We start from the raw sequence: 18,200 nt of genomic DNA, 5'->3' as shown, positions 1-18,200 counted from the left end.
GGGGTCCCGTCCCGGGGGGACCCAACCCTAGAGGAGCGGGGGGGGTCCCGTCCCGGGGGGTCCCGTCCCGGGGGAGCCGGGGGGGTCCCATCCCGGGGGGTCCCGTCCCGGGGGGACCCGTCCCAGGGGAGCGGGGGGTCCCGTCCCGGGGGGACCCAACCCTAGAGGAGCGGGGGGGGTCCCGTCCCGGGGGGTCCCGTCCCGGGGGAGCCGGGGGGGTCCCATCCCGGGGGGTCCCGTCCCGGGGGGACCCAACCCTAGAGGAGCGGGGGGGGTCCCGTCCCGGGGGGTCCCGTCCCGGGGGAGCGGGAGGTCCCGTCCCCGGAGGAGGGGGGGGTCCCGTCCCGGGGGATCCCGTCCCAGGGGAGCGGGGGGTCCCGTCCCAGGGGGGTCCCATCCTGGGGGAGCAGGGGGTCCCGTCCCCGGGGGGGGGGGGTCCCATCCCGGAGCGGGGGTGGGAAGCGCTCACTTCACTTTCTGGAAAACCTGGACACAAACTTCGTCTTCCGCGGTCATGCGCTGGGGAAAGAGGGGAAGCAAAAAGAGGAGTTTTAGGCTGGATCCCCTTCTTCTCCCCTGTCCCTGGCTGCCGCCCTGCCTGCCCTCCCGCTGCTTGGCTGGAGCCCCGCAGGCCGCACGCCCTTCCCAAGCCTGCCAAAGCCCCAGCGGGTCAGGCTGCGGGGCAGGGAAGGGGCCGTCGCCTTTGCTGACCTGCGTTAATTTTTAAACCCCGGAGACGGAGGGTTGCGTGAAGGGGTGGCTGCCCCCGAAAGGAGCCGGGGGCCGAAGTCTGAGAGGAGCTGGAAGGAAGCGGCACGGCTGGCTCGGAGCCCGCGGCGCTGTGCGTCCCCCCCGCCCGCTGCGACAGGGATTTAGCCAGATGCACTGGACCCCTCCTCACCAGATGCAGCTGGTCCCCCTCCAGCCAGTGCCTCCAGCCTCGGTTCCTCTTCTCTCCCAGCTGCTCGCACACCAGCTGATCCCCCTCCCAGGAGACAGTTGTCTGAAAAAAAAAAAAACAAGGAGTAGAGGGGAAGCCATGGTCCCACGACAAGCGGGTCCCGGCCACACGGGTTTCCAGCGATGCCACCAATTGTTCCTCTCGGACACATTTTCCAACGCAGTCCCTGATCTGGTGTCTCTTTGGTGGCTCCTTGGGCCTGATGCTCTTTGTGGGAGGGGAATGACCCTCTGGCTTCCAAGTGCAACAGAAGCGGGCTGACATTCCTTCTTTTCAGGGCTTTGCTCCGGAGGACAGTACCCTCTGGCTCCCAAAGTACTGGGTTTCTGGCTGTTTGGTGCTCATCCCCTTTGCTGCGAGTGATTTACTCCTAGAACCACTTACTCCCGGACCTGCAGGGGCACGCCAGCTCTGGGCTGGGCTCTCGTCTGGTTCCTGAACCAAAAGCTGGGCAAGTCCCTGAACTTCTCGTACAGCCCAGGCCGCCGTCAAACTGGGCCGCTTGGGCTTCTCACCTGGCACTTGCGTCCGTCCACGGGTCCCAGGTCTTCCTCAAACTGGACTCCCAGGTCAAAATCCATAACGTAGTCCCGCAGGGAGGTGATGGTGCGGATGACCATGTGATCGCCCGTGTGGATGATCTCTTTATCGGGCTTCAAGAGGCAAACCAGTTTTCGCAGGACCACGTTGATATCTGGAGAAAGAGAGGGAGGGGAGATCTGTGGGGCGACCTGGGCCCCTCTTCTCACAGCATCCCCGCATCCTCCACTCTTAACCAGGGAGCCCAGCCGCGATACCTCCTCCCCTCTCCCACCACAGCCCAAAAGCGATGGTGACAGACAGAAGGACTGTTTGTTTGGGTTTTTTTCCCCAAACCCCGTCCCGACTTGTGACATTTTTGGAGTCAGAAGGCAGCAAAAGGGGAGGAAGGAGCGGGATGAGTTACCTAAGGCGCGCAGGTAGTTGTCCATGTTCTCCTGGGAGACGAAGCGGTAATAGCCGGTGAGGTTGGGAGGCATCCCGGGGCAGGGGGATGGCGAGGAGGAGAGAGGGCGAGGGAGCGGGGCTGGCGGCGAGCTGGGACCGAACTCGCTCGCCGGGCGGACCGGTCCCTCTGCGGGCTCCCCGCTGCGGTAAGAGTCCCGGCGGCGGGGGCGCGGACAGGGCCGGGGGGGCGCGGACAGGGCCGGGACTGCCCCTGCCTCCCGCATCCCCGCCCCGGCCGGGGAGGGCGGGGGAAGCGGCAGTCCCCTCCTCGCCCTCCGCCCTCCTCGGGGGCTCCTTGTCTTCAACCTCCGCGCCGCCAACCGCCTGCAAGGGGGGCTCCCCCCGCCCCCTTTCGCACACCGTGACGCCGCTGGCTGCGAGCTTCCTCAGCGCAGTGCCCCGGCCCACGCTCCCCCCCCCCCCCCCCAACCCGTCGAGGAGCGGGCTCCCCGCTCCGCAGCCCCCCTCACCCCGGTACCCCCCCAAACCTTCCCCCCCCCCCCCCCCCCCCCCGGCCCGCTCCTCCCGCCTCCCCCCGCAGGCGCTGCCCGGGGGCGAGGCACCGGTTTGGGAGCCCCCAGCCCTCGCCCCGATTGCGGTGAGAACAGCGGCTCCCCCCCCCCCCCCCCCCCGCAGCACCTGGCGCGGCGGCCCCTCCCATTGGCTGCCGACCCCCCGCCGCGCCCGTGACGTCATGCTGCAGTGACGTGGGCGGGGCCGGGCGTGGAACCGGAGCGGGGCTGGCGGAGGTGCCGCGCCGTCCCTGCCCGCCGCCGCGGCAGCGAGGGCGTGGGCAGGGCCGGGCCGGGGCAGGCAGGGCCGGGGCAGGCAGGGAGGGCAGGACCCGCCGCCACCGCCATGGGCGACCCTCGGCCCCGCGCCGCCGTCCTCCTCCTCCTCCTCCTCCCTCTCCTCTGCGCCGCGCTGCCCGCCGGCGCCTCCAACAAAGGTGAGCGGCGGAGCGCCCCGACCCCGGCCCCCGGCCCCGGCCCCCGGCCCCGGCCCCCGGCGGGCAGCGGGACGCACCGGCCGCGGCTCCTCCATCCGCCCCTCGCCTTCATCCCGCACCTTCCTGTCGGGGGAGCGCCGCGGTCCCGGGCGGCTCCGGCTTTCCCAGCCCCTTCGGGCGCCCATCGCCTCTCTCCACTTTCTCCATCTCTCCTCCTGCCACCGCTTTCTTTTTTTTTTTTTTCCCCCTCCGTTCTTTCCTTCTGGCGTTCCCCTGGCGTGTTCCCCTTTTCCACCCGCTCGTCTTGCTTTTGTTTCAGTTGTCGCTGCGTGGATTTAGCATTCCTTCCCCTCCTTAGCATGCTGAGAGAGAATGTGTTGCTTCTCCCCAGACCCCCGTGGGCTCCGAAACACATCGCCTATCTCCATCTCCCAATTCTAGCTCATCCATCTACAATCTGCCGATAGGAATTACCGTACAGTTACGCCTTAACTCTGCAGGTTGCTCATATAAACCAGTATTTTATGTGCTAAGCCCCCTAACGCTGCCGCCGTAACGTTCTGCATGCAGATGTTCTTTGAACACGTAGAGCGATGGAGAAAGATGCAGGTTTCCAGATCTGTGGCTGTAGACCCAGGCGCGAGGAATTCATTCCAAGGGAGCCGGCACGTCGATAATCTGTCGGGAGAGGGGGGGAGAATCTGAAAACACGCGAGGGGCTGAAGGGTCACCGGGGAATGTGACGCCTTCGGGTGCTTTCGGTGCTTGGGAAGAGGCAGGGCTCCGGGGCGGGTGCGACGCCGAGCTCCGGGTGTGCTGACATTGGCAGGGGCCTTTATTTGTGCTGCTCTGGTGCCAAGGGGCCCAGTGGCGAGGCAGGGCCCCTGAGGCTCTGGGTTTTTTTTCCTCTCCTTTGTGCATTTACGCTCTGAAACATCTCCCCACCTTTTGCAAATGATTTTAGATTTACAAGGGCTTTCTTGAAGCTGGTAGGAGTCCGTATCCTAAAAACATTCCCCAAATGTTTTTCTAATCTCCAGTAACTCGTTTCCCGAGAAATCAGACTGGTGATTCCCAGGTTGCAGGTAGATGCAGCAAAGGATTTCTCTCTCCACCACCGGCTTGTTACCCCAGCAACAGGGCATATTTGGCATTTGTAGCTATGGATTCCCACCTCGGTGGCGTGGCGCACGGACCAGAGCCGTGGCAGAGTGGAATCAGCTGGGGGGCAACGGAGGGGTGGGGTGAAACGTGGGCACTGGCACACGGGAAGGATTCCACCTGCATACCGAGCAGGATGGATGTTTCTCTGGATTTCCTACGCAACGCTTTATAATCTTAATCAATACGGCGAGGGAGAAACGCCAACCCACGCTCTTTGCTGCTACGCCAGGCTGGCTCTGCCCTGCTGGGGCATCCCCCCTCTGACCCCTCGCCCCGTCCGCTGCCCCACCGCCCGGCTCCGACAGCATCCCCGGCCCCGATTTGCAAAAGCGCTTGGTTGTATGGGATGCCGTCCCTTTTGAGTCAACACGTCCCGCGATGCCGGTATGGTTTCAGAGGATACTGGGCTGCAGAGGATGAATTCGGATATTGGGAGTAGTGCCCTTGACGGAAAGGCTCTGTATCCTACTCCCCACCAGCTCTGAGCCATGCCACGCGCAAAGTATTGCTCGGTTGTAATAAATCTTGGGTCTCCAGGGGGTGGGAGAGTGGGGGATTATCTGGGAATGGGGGTTGTAACTAGGCCATGTAATATAATCTCTGAGGCCCATTTGGCAGGGAGTGGGCATGGGGGAGGGGTTTTTAATTTGTAATGATTTTTCTTCTCTCTCCCCTCCTCTCCCCTCCCCTTCCCTCCCCCCCACCCCTTTATTTCTCCCTTTCCCTGCCCCGGAGCCTGTGTGATAAAGATTAATTTGCTATTTCTGGGCCTGTGACATTTTTCAGAGCCTCCTGCTGGCTGCTGCCTCCATGCCAAGCCTGGCTGGGCTCCAGCCAACGGGATTAGCAAGGAGGGGCCAAGGGAATATGGTGCTCACCATGGAGTGGGGAAGGAAGGAGCAAGGGACTCTCGGAGTAGGTTGTTGTACGCGTAGGATGACTGACTGAAAGCGTACCTGGGTACGTGTGTGTAGATCCTGGGCCTTCGTCCAGAGGATGCGAGGCATAAGCGATAATGGCTGCATGCAAGACTTGGCCCCTGGGGACACCCCAAGGGAAGACGTATCCTGGATCCTTTAATTAGGGCTTCAGTGAGCTAAAGGATTTAGCATTTGGAATCTGTCTCCAGAATCGGGCTACTTCTGCCTCTTGATTTCATATTTTTTAACTGCTCCAGCTTTCCTGGGCACCCAGATGCCTCTTCACATATTTCTAATAAGGCAGTAATGAGGAGGCCAGAAGGAACGCGTTGTTTCTGACGAGGTCCCCCAAGAGCCATGTAGAGGAGAACTAGAGAAAGACAACTTCTTCCTCCCAGCCTGTTTTAGGCTTCTTTATTTCCAGAGAAGAAGGTGGGGAGGGGTGGTTGTTCCCTGCCCCTGGATGATATTCTGCTCTTTTCCTACCGAATCTGTCATCGGCGGCTAACCCGTTCCTGTGCTCCATCCCTTACCACGTCCACCTCAGCAAACAAGCACAAACCTTGGATTGAAGCTGAGTATCAGGGCATCGTCATGGAGAACGACAACACAGTCCTGCTCAACCCACCGCTATTCGCACTGGACAAGGACGCTCCGCTGCGCTATGCAGGTAGGTGGGCAACAGCTCCGGGAAGGGTGGGAGGCAGGGAGAGGCTTACGAAGAGGCAGGGAGAGGGTGACATTCATCCCTGTGCTGGAGTCTGGCTCCCTCCAGGAAACGATCACCTCCCAACCTTGTTCTGGAGGAGGTCCCCAGTGAAGTCTGGAGGCAATTCGGGCACAGCTTGATTTAGGATGCTGTGAGCCGTCTCCCTTAGGGAGAGAAATCGAGGGTGGAGCCAGCTACTTTTTGACGCAGTTCTGCTATTTCCAAGGATCACATGCACAGCTCTGTGTCTGCGAGCGCTGGAGGAAGCTGGTAGGGCACACTTGGTTGGCAGTGCCGCGTCCCCTCACGGTAAGCACAAATCCCTGAAACTACAGATGAGGCTTTATGAGGGTTGTTTTCCTGGCACTTGCTTAGGCCGTGCCTGGAGCTTCCTCACGCATCCTCCCGCAGCTTTGGGAGAGGAAAAGCGGTCCTTGGGAGCTGAACTTTAGGATTTAGGTGACCCTATCCGCAGTTCCCTGCGGTGCTGTGCGCATCCTGCGCGTGTGGGTGGATGAGACATCATGGATCTTCACGCTTTGGCTGGCTGGCTGGCTGCGATATACGGCCTGTTTTGCCTCCCTGAGGGATGCAGAGGAGAAATAAGGTGCTCCCTCAGTACTGTGGCTGCGTAGGGCTAATAAATCTAGCTCGAGCCTTGTAACCTCTAATCTTTCTTGATGCTGGTCAAGACTCCTTGCCGTGGGAGCAGTCCCCAGCAGAGGGCAAGCTACGCCGTTAATGGCTGTGAGAGATGGCAGGAGGAGCTCCTAGGGAACCAAAAATTGCTCAAAATGAGAGGTGATAATGAGGGAGAGAGGAGAGCGTAAGTTAGAAAGGAAGAAAATATGGGAGAGGAAAGCAAGGGGGCATAACGCGCGCTCCTCAGTCCTTTTCTTTCTCCCCTTCCTCTCTGCCTTTGTGGGTACCAGGTGAAATCTGTGGCTTCAGGATCCATGGGGCAGGGGTACCTTTTGAAGCTGTGATCCTGGACAAAGCTACAGGTGAGGGGCTGATCCGGGCCAAGGAACCAGTGGATTGTGAAGCACATAAGGAGCACACGTTCACCATCCAGGCTTATGACTGTGGAGAGGGACCTGATGGAGCAAATACCAAGAAATCACACAAGTAAGTCCTCTAGTCGTTGCCGCATGTTACAAAATGCTATCTGTCACAGAAACGCAAATGAAAATTGCTGTGGGAACGCTTCCTTTAGCCAGAAGTATTTTTCTCTAGCCTTGATACTACAGCTTAACATGTTAATAAGACCCAGAGAGAAATGTTCACTGACTGAGTCGCGTGAGTGAATGCACTAGAAACGAGGGCTGCTTGACAGTTGTGTCTAAGGGTGGTGTTTTATGTTGCTGCATTGGAACAGGCTGCCCAGGGAAGGGGTTGAGTCCCCATCCCTGGAGGTATTTAAAAGACGGGGAGATGTGGTGCTCGAGGACATGGTTTAGTGGTGGACTTGGCAGTGCTGGGTTAACGGTTGGACTCGATGATCTTAAGGGTCTTTTCCAACCTTAATGATTCTATGATAAGGTCCAGATTACATTATCATTCCTTTTGCTCTTTCTCTGGGGTGGGAAACCATTGTCCAAGCTCCGGTGTGCCAGCATTGCTGCGTTGAAACCAAGGTCTCTTTCCTCGTCCTTGCTTTTGACGGCTGGAAATCAGACTAGTGCACTTTAGGGGAGTGACTTACACTGAAATTTCGGCGGTGTGTGGCTCCTAATCAGCCATTCGGTTCTTATTGATGTCTCTCTGCATCAGGGCCACAGTGCACGTTCGAGTCAACGATGTGAACGAGTTTGCTCCTGTCTTTGTGGAAAAGTTATATCGTGTGGCAGTGACCGAGGGAAAGCTGTATGACCGCATCTTGCGTGTGGAGGCCATCGATGGAGACTGCTCGCCGCAGTACAGCCAGATCTGCTACTATGAGATCCTGACCCCCAATATTCCCTTTCTGATTGACAATGATGGTAAGAATCCGCACCTACTCCACCTTTCCTACTTTGCTCCCTCTCTGCCAGTCCCATTTGCTGGCAGAGCTGTGCTATATGAATTTTCTAGCACTGCTGATCTGTCCCTCCTGGTGCAGAGACGCAGCAGCCATTTTGTGGGATGCTATAGCTTCTTACAGAGTGGTACTGGGGAGGGGGACTCAACCCCTTTTTGGTTGTTTTTGTGGTTGATCAAAAATAAGAGTGATTTCTAGAAAAAGGAACATCTTTGAGGAGACTGTCTTTCTTCTCCCTTGATCTCTTTGTTTTGCTAACCAGGGAACATCGAGAACACAGAGAAGCTGCAGTACAGTGGAGATCATCTCTACAAATTCACAGTGACGGCCTATGACTGCGGAAAGAAGCGGGCTTCTGATGATGCTGAAGTGGAAATCCAGGTGAAACCCACCTGCAAGCCCAGCTGGCAGGGTATGAAACCTCCAAACACAGTTACGCCTTCCCTGTGCTTTTGCTGAACTACTACTCAGTCCTACTCATTGCAACTGTTTGTATATACACATATATAAATTTGTATGCCCATATTTATCATTCAGGTCCGGCACCAACCCATCAGTCCCATCTAAGGAGACGCAGCAGACATCCAAGTCTGTTGCAAAGCCACTGAAAGGCAATTCTAACATTGGAAAATCATTCCTTGGATTACTGTGAATTAGTATGTATTCAATAAGGCTTATAGACTGTATTCAATGTAGACTGGTTTTGGGGCTGCTCATCTTGAGGATAGTTGGCTTTTCCAGAGGGGTTGTATGCCTACAGGTTCACCTTGGTCAACAGAACTAAGGGGAAACAACACAGCTAAATATCTGCTCTGCCTGATAAGAGAGGCTGACAATCCAAGGAGTGACACTACACTGGTACTAGCTGTAGAAAATGAGAATTTGGACTCTGTGCTTCTAGGAAATCTTCCCTTGCACTGATGCCAGTTGCATAAAGTCTTTTCAACATGGGAAGGGCCAAAAATCTCTGTTTCTGGCCTAGTCCATAGATGCCATTTGTGTGTGTGCCAAATGTTCTGGCCTCGGGTCCTTGGCAGGACCTAACCCCTCTCTTTCACTCTTCTTCATTAGGCTGGAACAAGAGGATTGAGTACACCCCGGGTGCCGGCAGCCTCGCGCTCTTCCCCAGCATTCACCTGGAGACCTGCGATGAGCCCCTGTGGAACATCCAGGCCACGGTGGAGCTGCAGACAAACCATGTGGCCAAGGGCTGTGACCGGGATAACTACTCCGAGAAGTCACTACGCAAACTTTGTGGTGAATTGATTCTTTCCTGGGCCGAGAACAGCTGTGGCACAGCACCCTGCCCCTTCCCTTGGAGGGGTTCACAGTGGTAGCTCTGGGCCTCACATAGCAGAGATGCAGGGGACACATTCCTCACGTCTGCTGTGGTCAGCGGGGCTGGGAGCGCACCTAGCTCGCATACTGCGTTGAGGGGTGGTGGGCACCCTGCCCGTATGTACGAGGGGCTCCCTGTGCTTTCCTTGCTGGGAAGCCGGAGGTTTCTGTGCATTGCCCCAGTACGCAGAGTCTGTGGGACTTCCCTCAGCACAGATGGAGAAGTCGCCATCCTTCTCCAGACAGGAGAAGGCCTATAGGCAACCTCCCTCTAGCACCCTCTTCATCTGTTCCCCGGTTCTTGGGCTCCTTGTTCTCCTGTGCTGACGTTCCTGACTCCTTCCCTTCTCGGTAGGTGCTGCCTCAGGAGAGATTGACCTGCTGCCGGTGCCTAGCCCCACAGCGAACTGGACGGCGCGGCTCTCGGTGCACTACAGCCAGGACAGCAGTCTCATCTACTGGTTCAATGGCAGTCAGGCTGCCCAGGTGCCTGTGGTAAATGGGCCGAATGCCCATGAGGGGCTGAGTGACCACTTCACCCTGTCCGTATGGATGAAGCATGCTGTGGTGCCTGGCAAAGGCAGGCGGGAAGAGGAGACGGTGATCTGCAGTACAGTGCAGAGCGGTGAGACACCTTTCCTGGGGTGGTGACACTTCTGCCCACTGCCTCTCACTTGTTAGAAGGGATTGTCCCTGCAGGGGGGAATCTCTTGTGTTCCAGAGCGGGACCTGGGCAGGGTTCCCTCCTTAGGAACGCAGCTTCTTCAGGTGTCACTTGTTCTGGGAGCAGTCAAGCCCGCTGTGAGCACGCGGTGCCAAGTGCCAGTCGTGCAGGCTGGCGTGTGCTTCTGGGCTCTGGCTAGCGAGGTGGCTCTGAGGTGTGGTACCTAACTCCCCGTGCTTGTCCCTGGCAGAGGATGGCTACTCGCATTACTCTCTGGCTGTGCACGGCTGTCGGATTGCTTTCCTCTACTGGCCATTGCTGGAAAGCGCAAGGCCTGTGAAATTCCTCTGGAAGCTTGAGCAGGTGAGGAAGCGTTTGCCTCTTCCCCGTGTCCCTTCTCCTTCTGCCCTTTGCTGATCCCTTCCTGCCATAGGTCTGCGACGATGAATGGCACCATTATGCCCTCAACCTGGAGTTCCCCACCGTCACGCTCTACGTGGATGGCGTCTCTTACGACCCTGCCCTCATCCACGACAACGGCCTCATTCACCCGCCACGGCAGGAACCCTCGCTCATGATTGGAGCCTGCTGGACCGGTGAGTGCCTGCTCCCTGAACCGTGCTCTTCCCATACGGGGAACAAGGGAGTGGAGGGAGAGCCAGAAGAGGAGAAAGAAACACCACCCAATACTAAATGATGCAAACCACGTTGCAGCCGTCTTGCCTCCTTGGCACCAAAGCCAATGTGGCTCCTTCCTTCTTTCCGGACCAAGCCAGCAGGCCACGGTAATAACAGCTCAGGGACAAGTGTCATTGGCAGCTTCATGGACAGCAGGAGTAGAATATGCAATGGATAACCAGCTTTCAGGCAGAGGAGAGTTGAAAGTCTGTACCTTGTTTAGGCTTTGGCATTTCTATCAAAGCTTTTCACCAGAGAGCAGGCAGTGCTATTTGTGCTGCTGTTTGTGTTGATGGGGATTTCTGTGTCTTGAGGGTCTATATGAAGAAGTCACAATTCATTCTGTAGAGGAATTGGGTTGGAGGACAAAGATCAGGTTAGGAACACAGTTAAGCCACTACCAGATTAAAACCCGTTCTGTGGAGATGTAAGGCTGCGTTTCCCAGGTCTTTCAGATCTCCTGCAAGACTGAAGCAGGACAGAACAAAAGGAATTTGCCTGCTGCTTGCCTTCACTCCAGCAGAAATTTCTAGCAAAATCAAATCTTCACTGTAGTACTGCTTTTCCCAGGTCAGGGATCTTCCTGAGCTCTGTGCTCTCGATTGGCCTTTTGCAACCAACAAATATTCATCAGCTTGGGACACCCTTCTGGAACCATCTGAGTTTCAAAAGGACGTTGAGAACATGTCTTGTTGCGAACATGGCTAGGATCATGTTCCGTAAATGGGAATCAATTCGTTCCCAAATAGATATCATTAGGAAAGGAGGAAAAAAAGCCCCTATACTTTCTCCCTTGTACAAGTTACTCATCCTACAGTCTCACCATCCCCTTCATGAGAGGGGCTCTGCCCTCGCTCATCTGTGATGTGCTCTCTCTAGGGTTGAAGGGTGCGCTGCTGGGCACACGGCTCCCAGAGCTGTTCTTTTGGACTGGCCGATACGGCGCTTATATAGATACTTGCCTGACCCTGTAACTACCCTCTTCCAATGCCTTATTGCTTGTCTGAATGTTCTCCTTTTGCAGAGGAGAAAAACAAAGAGAAAATCAAAGGAAACGAGAACTCCACTGATACCGTACAAGGTAGGAAAAGAAAGAAGATGGTTCTCTTCTGCTCTTCACCGTGCATGACTGTCACTTCTTGCATGGTGCCTTCCTCATACAGCTCCCCCAGTCCTGTCCTGCCACCTCCCACCATCTTGGGAGGAAAACCCTTATTTGGCAGATTGGTCCTTGATACCTTGATATCTGTGGAGCATGAAAAGGCTGATAGGAGGACTACAGCCTGCTTTGAGAGATGGAGTATGCTTTTCGTGTGGAGTAAGAGTCCTCATGCCTGATCATTAAAGTTGGTCTCCGAAGAACACAATAGCCATTAGAGACATCAGGAGATGTCACCTCATCCCTAACTATCTATGGAATGTATAGTTTCTTCTAAAAGCCCTCACAGGAAGCAGAGTGAGAAGGGGACAAGAAATTGTTTCCATCTGGCATTCAGCGGTTTGGCAGAAACTTCTCTATGCTACCCACCGTTCACTGCCCTGGTCTTTCTGTTGGTCTGTTTTTCTCGCTTTCCCCTGTCTGGAATTCAAAAAAACTGTCGTCATCTTAGTTCAGCATTCCCCGTCTTCCTGTTGTCTTTGCTTTTCCATGTCCTGTGCACCCCTCTGTCTCACTCTACCTCCCCTAACATCTCTATGTCCCTCACACTGTTGCTTTGTTGTCGTCGCTTTGCCATGCCCCATGCACCCCTCTGTCTCTCTCCACCTCCCCTAACATCTGTATGTCCCTCACACTGTTGCTTTTGTTGTCTTGGCTCTCTTCCTCGCCATGTCTCTCACACCCTCCACCTCCCATGTTTCCCTCAGGAGATCCTCTGTCGATACACCACTACTTCCATGGTTACTTGGCTGGCTTCACTGTGCGCCCTGGTAGCTTGGAGAGCCGGGAGGTTATTGAATGCCTGTATGCCTGCCGTGAGGGGCTTGATTACAGTGACTTCGACAGTCTGGGCAAAGGGATGAAGGTATGCCCATCTGCCCAGCTTGCATGGGTCTCCTCCGCTCTCCTCCCCGGCCTTGCTTCCCAGGACTTTGCCTGCTCTCCCACCTCAGACAACTCCTCACCTTTCTCCTTTGTGTCTCTCTCAGCCTGGACTCTTGGCACTTGCCAAGGAACCCTGAATATTTTCTTCTCTTCCACCTGTAGGTTCATGTGAACCCCTCTCAGTCCCTGCTCACCTTGGAGGGTGACGATGTGGAAACCTTCAACCATGCAATCCAGCACGTAGCTTACATGAATTCCCTGCGCTTTGCTACCCCTGGAGTCCGGCCACTCAGGCTCACCACTACTGTCAAGTGAGTGGACAAAGCAGCACCTCCAGCTAAGTTCAGCAAGAAGATTTACCTCTCTTTTGACTAAAATCACACTCCCTTACCTTGTATTTTAATTCTAATGGATGGTCTCAAAACGGGTAGGAGTCTTCCTGAAAATAAATATTAAAGTATCCAATATCCAAATGGATACTGTAATACTGGGGTCTCTGCAGGCAGCAGAACTTCTCCCTTCACTCATGGTGTTCTAGGCATGTGGGCTGGTTTTAATTTTCTCTGTGGTGTGTGGATGTGACAAGCCACCATGTTATTCCTACCACACCTGTCTGTCTTGCACAGCAGGTTATAGGGAAGCTTTGGGAAGCCTACCAGCAAAAGGATCTTCCCTCCACTGGCAGTAACGGGCAGGAGATGTTCTTTTACAGTGTTGCTGGTGGAAGCTTGGGCCAACTGATGCCTTCTACTTCTCTCCTTCAGGTGTTTCAGTGAAGAGTCCTGTGTCTCCATTCCTGATGTGGAAGGTTATGTTGTGGTGCTACAGCCTGATGCTCCCCAGATCCTGTTGAGTGGCAATGCCCACTTTGCTCATCCTGCATCAGACTTTGAGGGTCCCGATGGGGTCCCCCTCTTCCCCAACCTCCAGATCACCTGCTCTATTTCTCACCAGGTGGAGGCCAAGAAGGATGAGAATTGGCATGGTACCGGTGAGTAGAGTAGAGGGGGAGGTGCTAGAGAGAAAGACCTGCAGGTGTTGCTGTCCTGCAGAGGAAGCAGAGCCCCTCATTACACCTGAAATAGGAGAGAGTTTGCAAATACAGAAGCAAGGCCCATTGTCAATATGTAGGCTAATCGGTTCTTATCCCTTTCTGCTCCTCCCTGTACTCTTTCAATCCACCCAGTTCCTTTGCCTCCCTCTCTCCTCCTTCTTTCCCAGGCTGCTTATTCCTAATCCCTTTTACATTTTACCTACATTTCCCTTCATTGAATCCAGCACTGGATGGATGGCCTGCCTGTTACCCTCTCCACTCCTGCTTCCTTCTCACCTGCTTTCCTTCTCTCTCGCCCCCCTCCCATCTCTCCCTGCATCCCTTATTCCGGTGAATTCCCCAGTCGGTTTCCTCACACCCTTTAATCTCTCATCCCTCAATTTCTCTCCATCATTCTCAGATTACTGCTCTGCACTCTGTGCTCCACGTGTCCTTTCACTTCTTTCGTATCTTTTCTGGTAATGGGATTTTTTGCTCGTAGTTTTCTGTTAAGCAGCTTTGCCTTTCCTCACACAATGATGAGTTTCTTGACTTCGAGCAGGTTGGTCTTAGCCCTGCCGAAAGCAGTTAGTCATTGAATGTGGTGGCCATTTTAATGAAGATAAGATCTCAACCATGGTGACCAGCAGGCGTGAGACAGGGGAAGGCTTTCAAAAGCACTCAGGGTCTGGGAACGTGTAATAGAGTTGATCCTAATTTACACATTGTCGTTGTCAACAGAGTACTTACAGCCAAGATGTGTTACCATGAACCAGTCCGATAATAGTATGTTGTTCCAAAATAAAGTGACTTTATTATGTGCATATATAATGTCATTAGAACTGGAGGGACTCCTCCAACAAGTAATTAGACCAACAGTGATTTCGCTGACCTTGAGCCAGAGAAAGAGAAGTCATTACGTATGATGTGAATGCTTTTAAGTAAGTGGGTGCCACTCTGAGTAACTCCTGCCTTCACTGATGGCTCGCTGGCTTTCTGGCCCTGTCTTCTTTCCGTCTGCATCTCAGTGACGGACACACGAATGTCAGATGAGATTGTGCACAACCTGGATGGCTGCGAGATCTCATTGGTAGGAGATGACTTGGACCCAGAGAGGGAGTATCTGCTCCTGGATGGGGCGTTGCTGCAGCAGCGGGGCCTGGAGCTTGTTAACACCTCTGCCTACCTGACCATCACGGGTATGTCCTCTCCTTTGCCACAGCCGTCTAATTACACCTTTGTTGCTGCCTGTCAGGCATCGCTGGGCGAAGCACTTAACCCGATGTTAGAGATGTGTTGGTGTACTTTGTGAGACGCTGAGGTGAAGGGTCTAGAGCACAAGTCTTATGAGGAGCGGCTGGGGGAACTGCGGGTGTTTAGTCTGGAGAAGAGGAGGCTGAGGGGAGCCCTCATCGCTCTCTGCAACGGCCTGAAAGGAGGCTGGAGCCGGGGGGGTCGGTCTCTGCTCCCCAGGAACAAGCGATGGGACGAGAGGGAACGGCCTCAAGCTGCGCCAGGGCAGGTTTGGGTTGGATAGTGGGAAAAAATTCTTCACCGAAAGGGCTGTCAGGCCCTGGCCCAGGCTGCCCAGGGCAGGGGCTGAGTCCCCATCCCTGGAGGTATTTAAAAGACGGGCAGATGCGGTGCTTAGGGACATGGTTTAGTGATGGACTTGGCAGTGATAGGTTAACGGTTGGACTCGATGATCTTAAGGGTCTTTTCCAACCTTAACGATTCTGTGATTCTATGATTTGTTGATCTCCTGGTTTTTGGAAGTCCCAGGCCATCTCCTTGGGGAGGTGGCTCCTCCTCCAGCACACAGTATGGTGTCTGAGCTCTGACCCAGGCTTCTGTCTCTCCTCCTGACTTACTCCCATTGCCCTTGGGGTTTGGTGTTCTCAGACACCAGCAGCATTTTGCATGACATGACTGGGGGAGAGCAGATCCCACAGGTTGTGGATTGGCACAACACTATTGTACTCTCCAGAACTTACAGGGCCGTTGCTCTTGATTCTTCCTTCCCTTCCACGTTTTAGCAGTGCAAGCAGGGATTTCATCAGGTCCTTTGCAGCCAGCTCCAGCTCTGCTCACTTCGCAAAATTAATCAACCCAGCACTGCCTTCGATTCTTCTACAGCTCCTAGTTGCTACAGCGTTATGATGCCAAATGACTTTGAAGCAAGAGCTTCCTCACCCCACGCCAATTGTCCCTTCTTGTCCCAGGTGTGGAGAGCATTGCAGTTTACGAGGAAATACTACGCCAAGTCTCATACCACATCAACCATGGCGCTGCTCTTTATGAAAGGAAGTTTCACCTGTCCTGCACCGAGATGAATGGACGCTACTCCAGCAATGAGTTTACGGTTGAGGTACAAGATCAATACATGGATGTATAGGTGCTTGTGCATGTGTGGAGAGGACATGGTGGATGGGAACGCACACAATGTAGAATGTATCGCAATGAACGCAGGGCTGAGTCTGTCTTACTCTGGTCTTTCTGTAGGTGAACGTCCTCCACAACATGAACCGAGCTGCTCATCCTAACCATATTCTGAGTTCCCAGCAGTTCGTGCACCGAGGCCATCATTTACCCCCAGAGCTATCTGGGCACAGCTTGGCAAGCACCCATAACAACCCAAGTATGTAACGCTATCTTTTGTTTTATTCCTTTAGGTCAGGATGCTGATTTTCTGATATCCAGGTAGAACCTATCCTTCCAGGCTCCCTCTACCCATGTTATTGAGTTCTCCTTATACCATCCTGTCCCACTCTTCATTAGCAAACAGACTGCGGTCTGCATCAAGTTGTATTTTAGAGCTTGGTGCAACAAACCTCCTCTTTCGGCGTGGTGTTTTCATGATGTAGAAGCAGTCTGAAATCTACAGCTGAGAAGGTCTAAAAAGCACAACCGTAAGCTGGTGTGATTTCATTCATGCACCTTGCAAAGGTGCCATGCGGGCTTGCGTAATGTAATTTCAGAAAGAAGCTTCAACAGCAAGAGAATCAAGATTGCCACTGCTCTAAAAAAAAAAAAAGAGATGGCACTAGGTGGTGATCAGCAAGGCAGAAAAATACAGGAGATAGCACCACACAGGCAAGAAGAGGATTCTTGCCCCCAAAACAGAGGAGAGAAGCCTGAAAGCTAGGCTAGAGATTAGATTTGTTGGTTTGCCCTGGCAACCAAAAACCAGCCTTTGCCACTCCCTTCCCCAGCTCTGCCCAATCGCAGCAGCAAAGGAAAAGTTGTCCCTCGAACCACCCGGAACAAATCCATGGAGGGCATGGATAGATTTTGTAGGGAAGGGGGTTATCTGGGGAGTCAAGGCTCAGCCTACAGGCCTAGAACAAAGGGGTGGGAGTTGGGCTAAGGGTCTTAGATGAATTTCAAGTTTTCTCCTGTGGAGAAGCTGGGCTTTGACTGTGGCACTAATTAGAAGGCCATCATAGCCCTCACCTCTGCCCCATGTGCATTTTGGCTTCCTTCTTTACTGCTTGCACAGAAATCACACCCTCTGAAAGTCATCCCCGTGCCCTTAGAGGCTCTCCCCAGCACACATTTCTCCCTCCTGAGAGGAGGACACAAATGGCTGCTGTGCAACATAGTCTGGTGACTTCTGTAGATGAAGATGGGCAGTCTACAGGCCGGGCTGACATCAGAGGATGCCTGGACCTAGGCATCCTGGCCAACTGTGCAGGCCTCAGGAGAAGACACAGCAGCTGAAGGCAGGAACTGCCTGTGCCCAGGGGAGCGGAAGAGTCAGGACGTGTTCCTGCCTAGACCAAAAACCCAAGCTCTGCCCAGGAACCCCAGTTCCTGTAGGTTGGGTTGGAAATGCCAGTTTCTGTGACAGACTTTAACTGCACCTTCTCATTTTCTTTATCCAAAGTGGTCCCCAGTGCTGCCACTGTCATCATTGTGGTGTGCGTGGGCTTCCTGGCACTCATGGTGATCCTGGGCATCCTGCGCATCCACTCCCTGCACCGGCGCGGAGTGGGGCAAGAGGTCCCTGGGGCCGCTGAAGGAGGGCCCGCAAGCACTGGAGGCAAAGAGAGCGACATGTTCTGGGACGACTCAGCCCTCACCATCATAGTCAACCCGATGGAGGTGAGGAGCAGCCCCAGCGGCTGTGGCTGGGTGGGCAGTTGGGTTGCCAGATCCTTCCCCTTACGCCACGTCTCCCCTTCCCAGTCCTACCAGAGCTGCCAGGAGAGGGCAGCGGAAAGCGGCGAGGGCAGAGCTAGCGAGGGCATGGAGGATGAAGATGACAGCACCGACTCGGAGACACCCGACTCCCCGGACAGCAATGACATGGATGACCGACACATCATCGGCAAAGGCGACGGCTCTCACCGCTACTAGGAGCTTTAAAACACCAGTCCAATGGATCCCTCCCAAAACATGTGGCTGGAAGGAGGAGGTGTCTTACTTTTAAGTTCTTCCTTCCCCACCGTGTACACATGCTCTCCTCCCTCATTTGCCATTTCTGCCTCCCATGTTCCGTCATCTTCTGCCATTCTCATTGTGGACATTCCCCACATTATTGACCCCCCCATCTGGCTCTCTAGAAACATGTGTTAGGGCACTTGCACATGACAGCGGCACAGTTCAAACTATGATGAGGAAGGAAGGGCTGGGAAAGAACAGGAATTTGGAAGGGCTCAGAGTGGGGTCTCTCTCACAACCCCTCCCCAGATATTATATATATATATTGTATATTTTTTCAATGTTGTTGT

General features: G+C 54.6%; 2 protein-coding genes across 2 annotated transcripts; one reads left to right on the top strand and one right to left on the bottom strand.

Annotated features, from left to right (window-relative positions):
* On the bottom strand, nt 1-2,039 carry RBP5 (retinol binding protein 5). The gene is made up of 4 exons (XM_082337863.1): nt 1,908-2,039; nt 1,477-1,655; nt 902-1,003; nt 1-519 (listed from the first exon to the last, which is right to left on the bottom strand). The coding sequence occupies exons 1-4, from the start codon at nt 1,978-1,980 to the stop codon at nt 466-468; spliced, it is 408 nt and encodes a 135-aa protein (XP_082193989.1). The 5' UTR covers nt 1,981-2,039; the 3' UTR covers nt 1-465.
* Nucleotides 2,040-2,806: 767 nt separating this feature from the next.
* On the top strand, nt 2,807-18,077 carry CLSTN3 (calsyntenin 3; the record flags this gene model as incomplete). The annotated part of the gene is made up of 18 exons (XM_082337833.1): nt 2,807-2,897; nt 5,529-5,651; nt 6,623-6,818; nt 7,464-7,672; nt 7,973-8,122; nt 8,782-8,967; nt 9,404-9,673; nt 9,963-10,075; nt 10,146-10,308; nt 11,415-11,471; nt 12,257-12,414; nt 12,597-12,745; nt 13,199-13,425; nt 14,496-14,666; nt 15,690-15,835; nt 15,970-16,105; nt 17,354-17,571; nt 17,656-18,077. 18 exons carry the CDS (start codon nt 2,807-2,809, stop codon nt 17,824-17,826), a joined length of 2,934 nt encoding a protein of 977 aa, XP_082193959.1. The 3' UTR covers nt 17,827-18,077.
* Between the last annotated feature and the right edge of the window lie 123 nt (nt 18,078-18,200).

The sequence above is a fragment of the Platalea leucorodia genome (assembly GCF_965183815.1).
Source record: "Platalea leucorodia genome assembly, chromosome: 2".
NCBI lineage: Eukaryota > Metazoa > Chordata > Aves > Pelecaniformes > Threskiornithidae > Platalea > Platalea leucorodia.
The sequence above is the reverse complement of the archived record's forward strand: the minus strand, read 5'-3'. Positions and strand labels throughout refer to the sequence as shown.

Excerpts from the sequence above, each read along its gene's own strand:
- RBP5 (XM_082337863.1), bottom strand. The coding sequence starts at position 1,980 with ATGCCTCCCAACCTCACCGGCTATTACCGCTTCGTCTCCCAGGAGAAC. Across the intron at positions 1,656-1,907 it reads CAACTACCTGCGCGCCTTAG|ATATCAACGTGGTCCTGCGA; the intron begins GTAACTCATCCC and ends CTCTTTCTCCAG. Across the intron at positions 520-901 it reads AGGGGGACCAGCTGCATCTG|CGCATGACCGCGGAAGACGA; the intron begins GTGAGGAGGGGT and ends CTCTTTCCCCAG.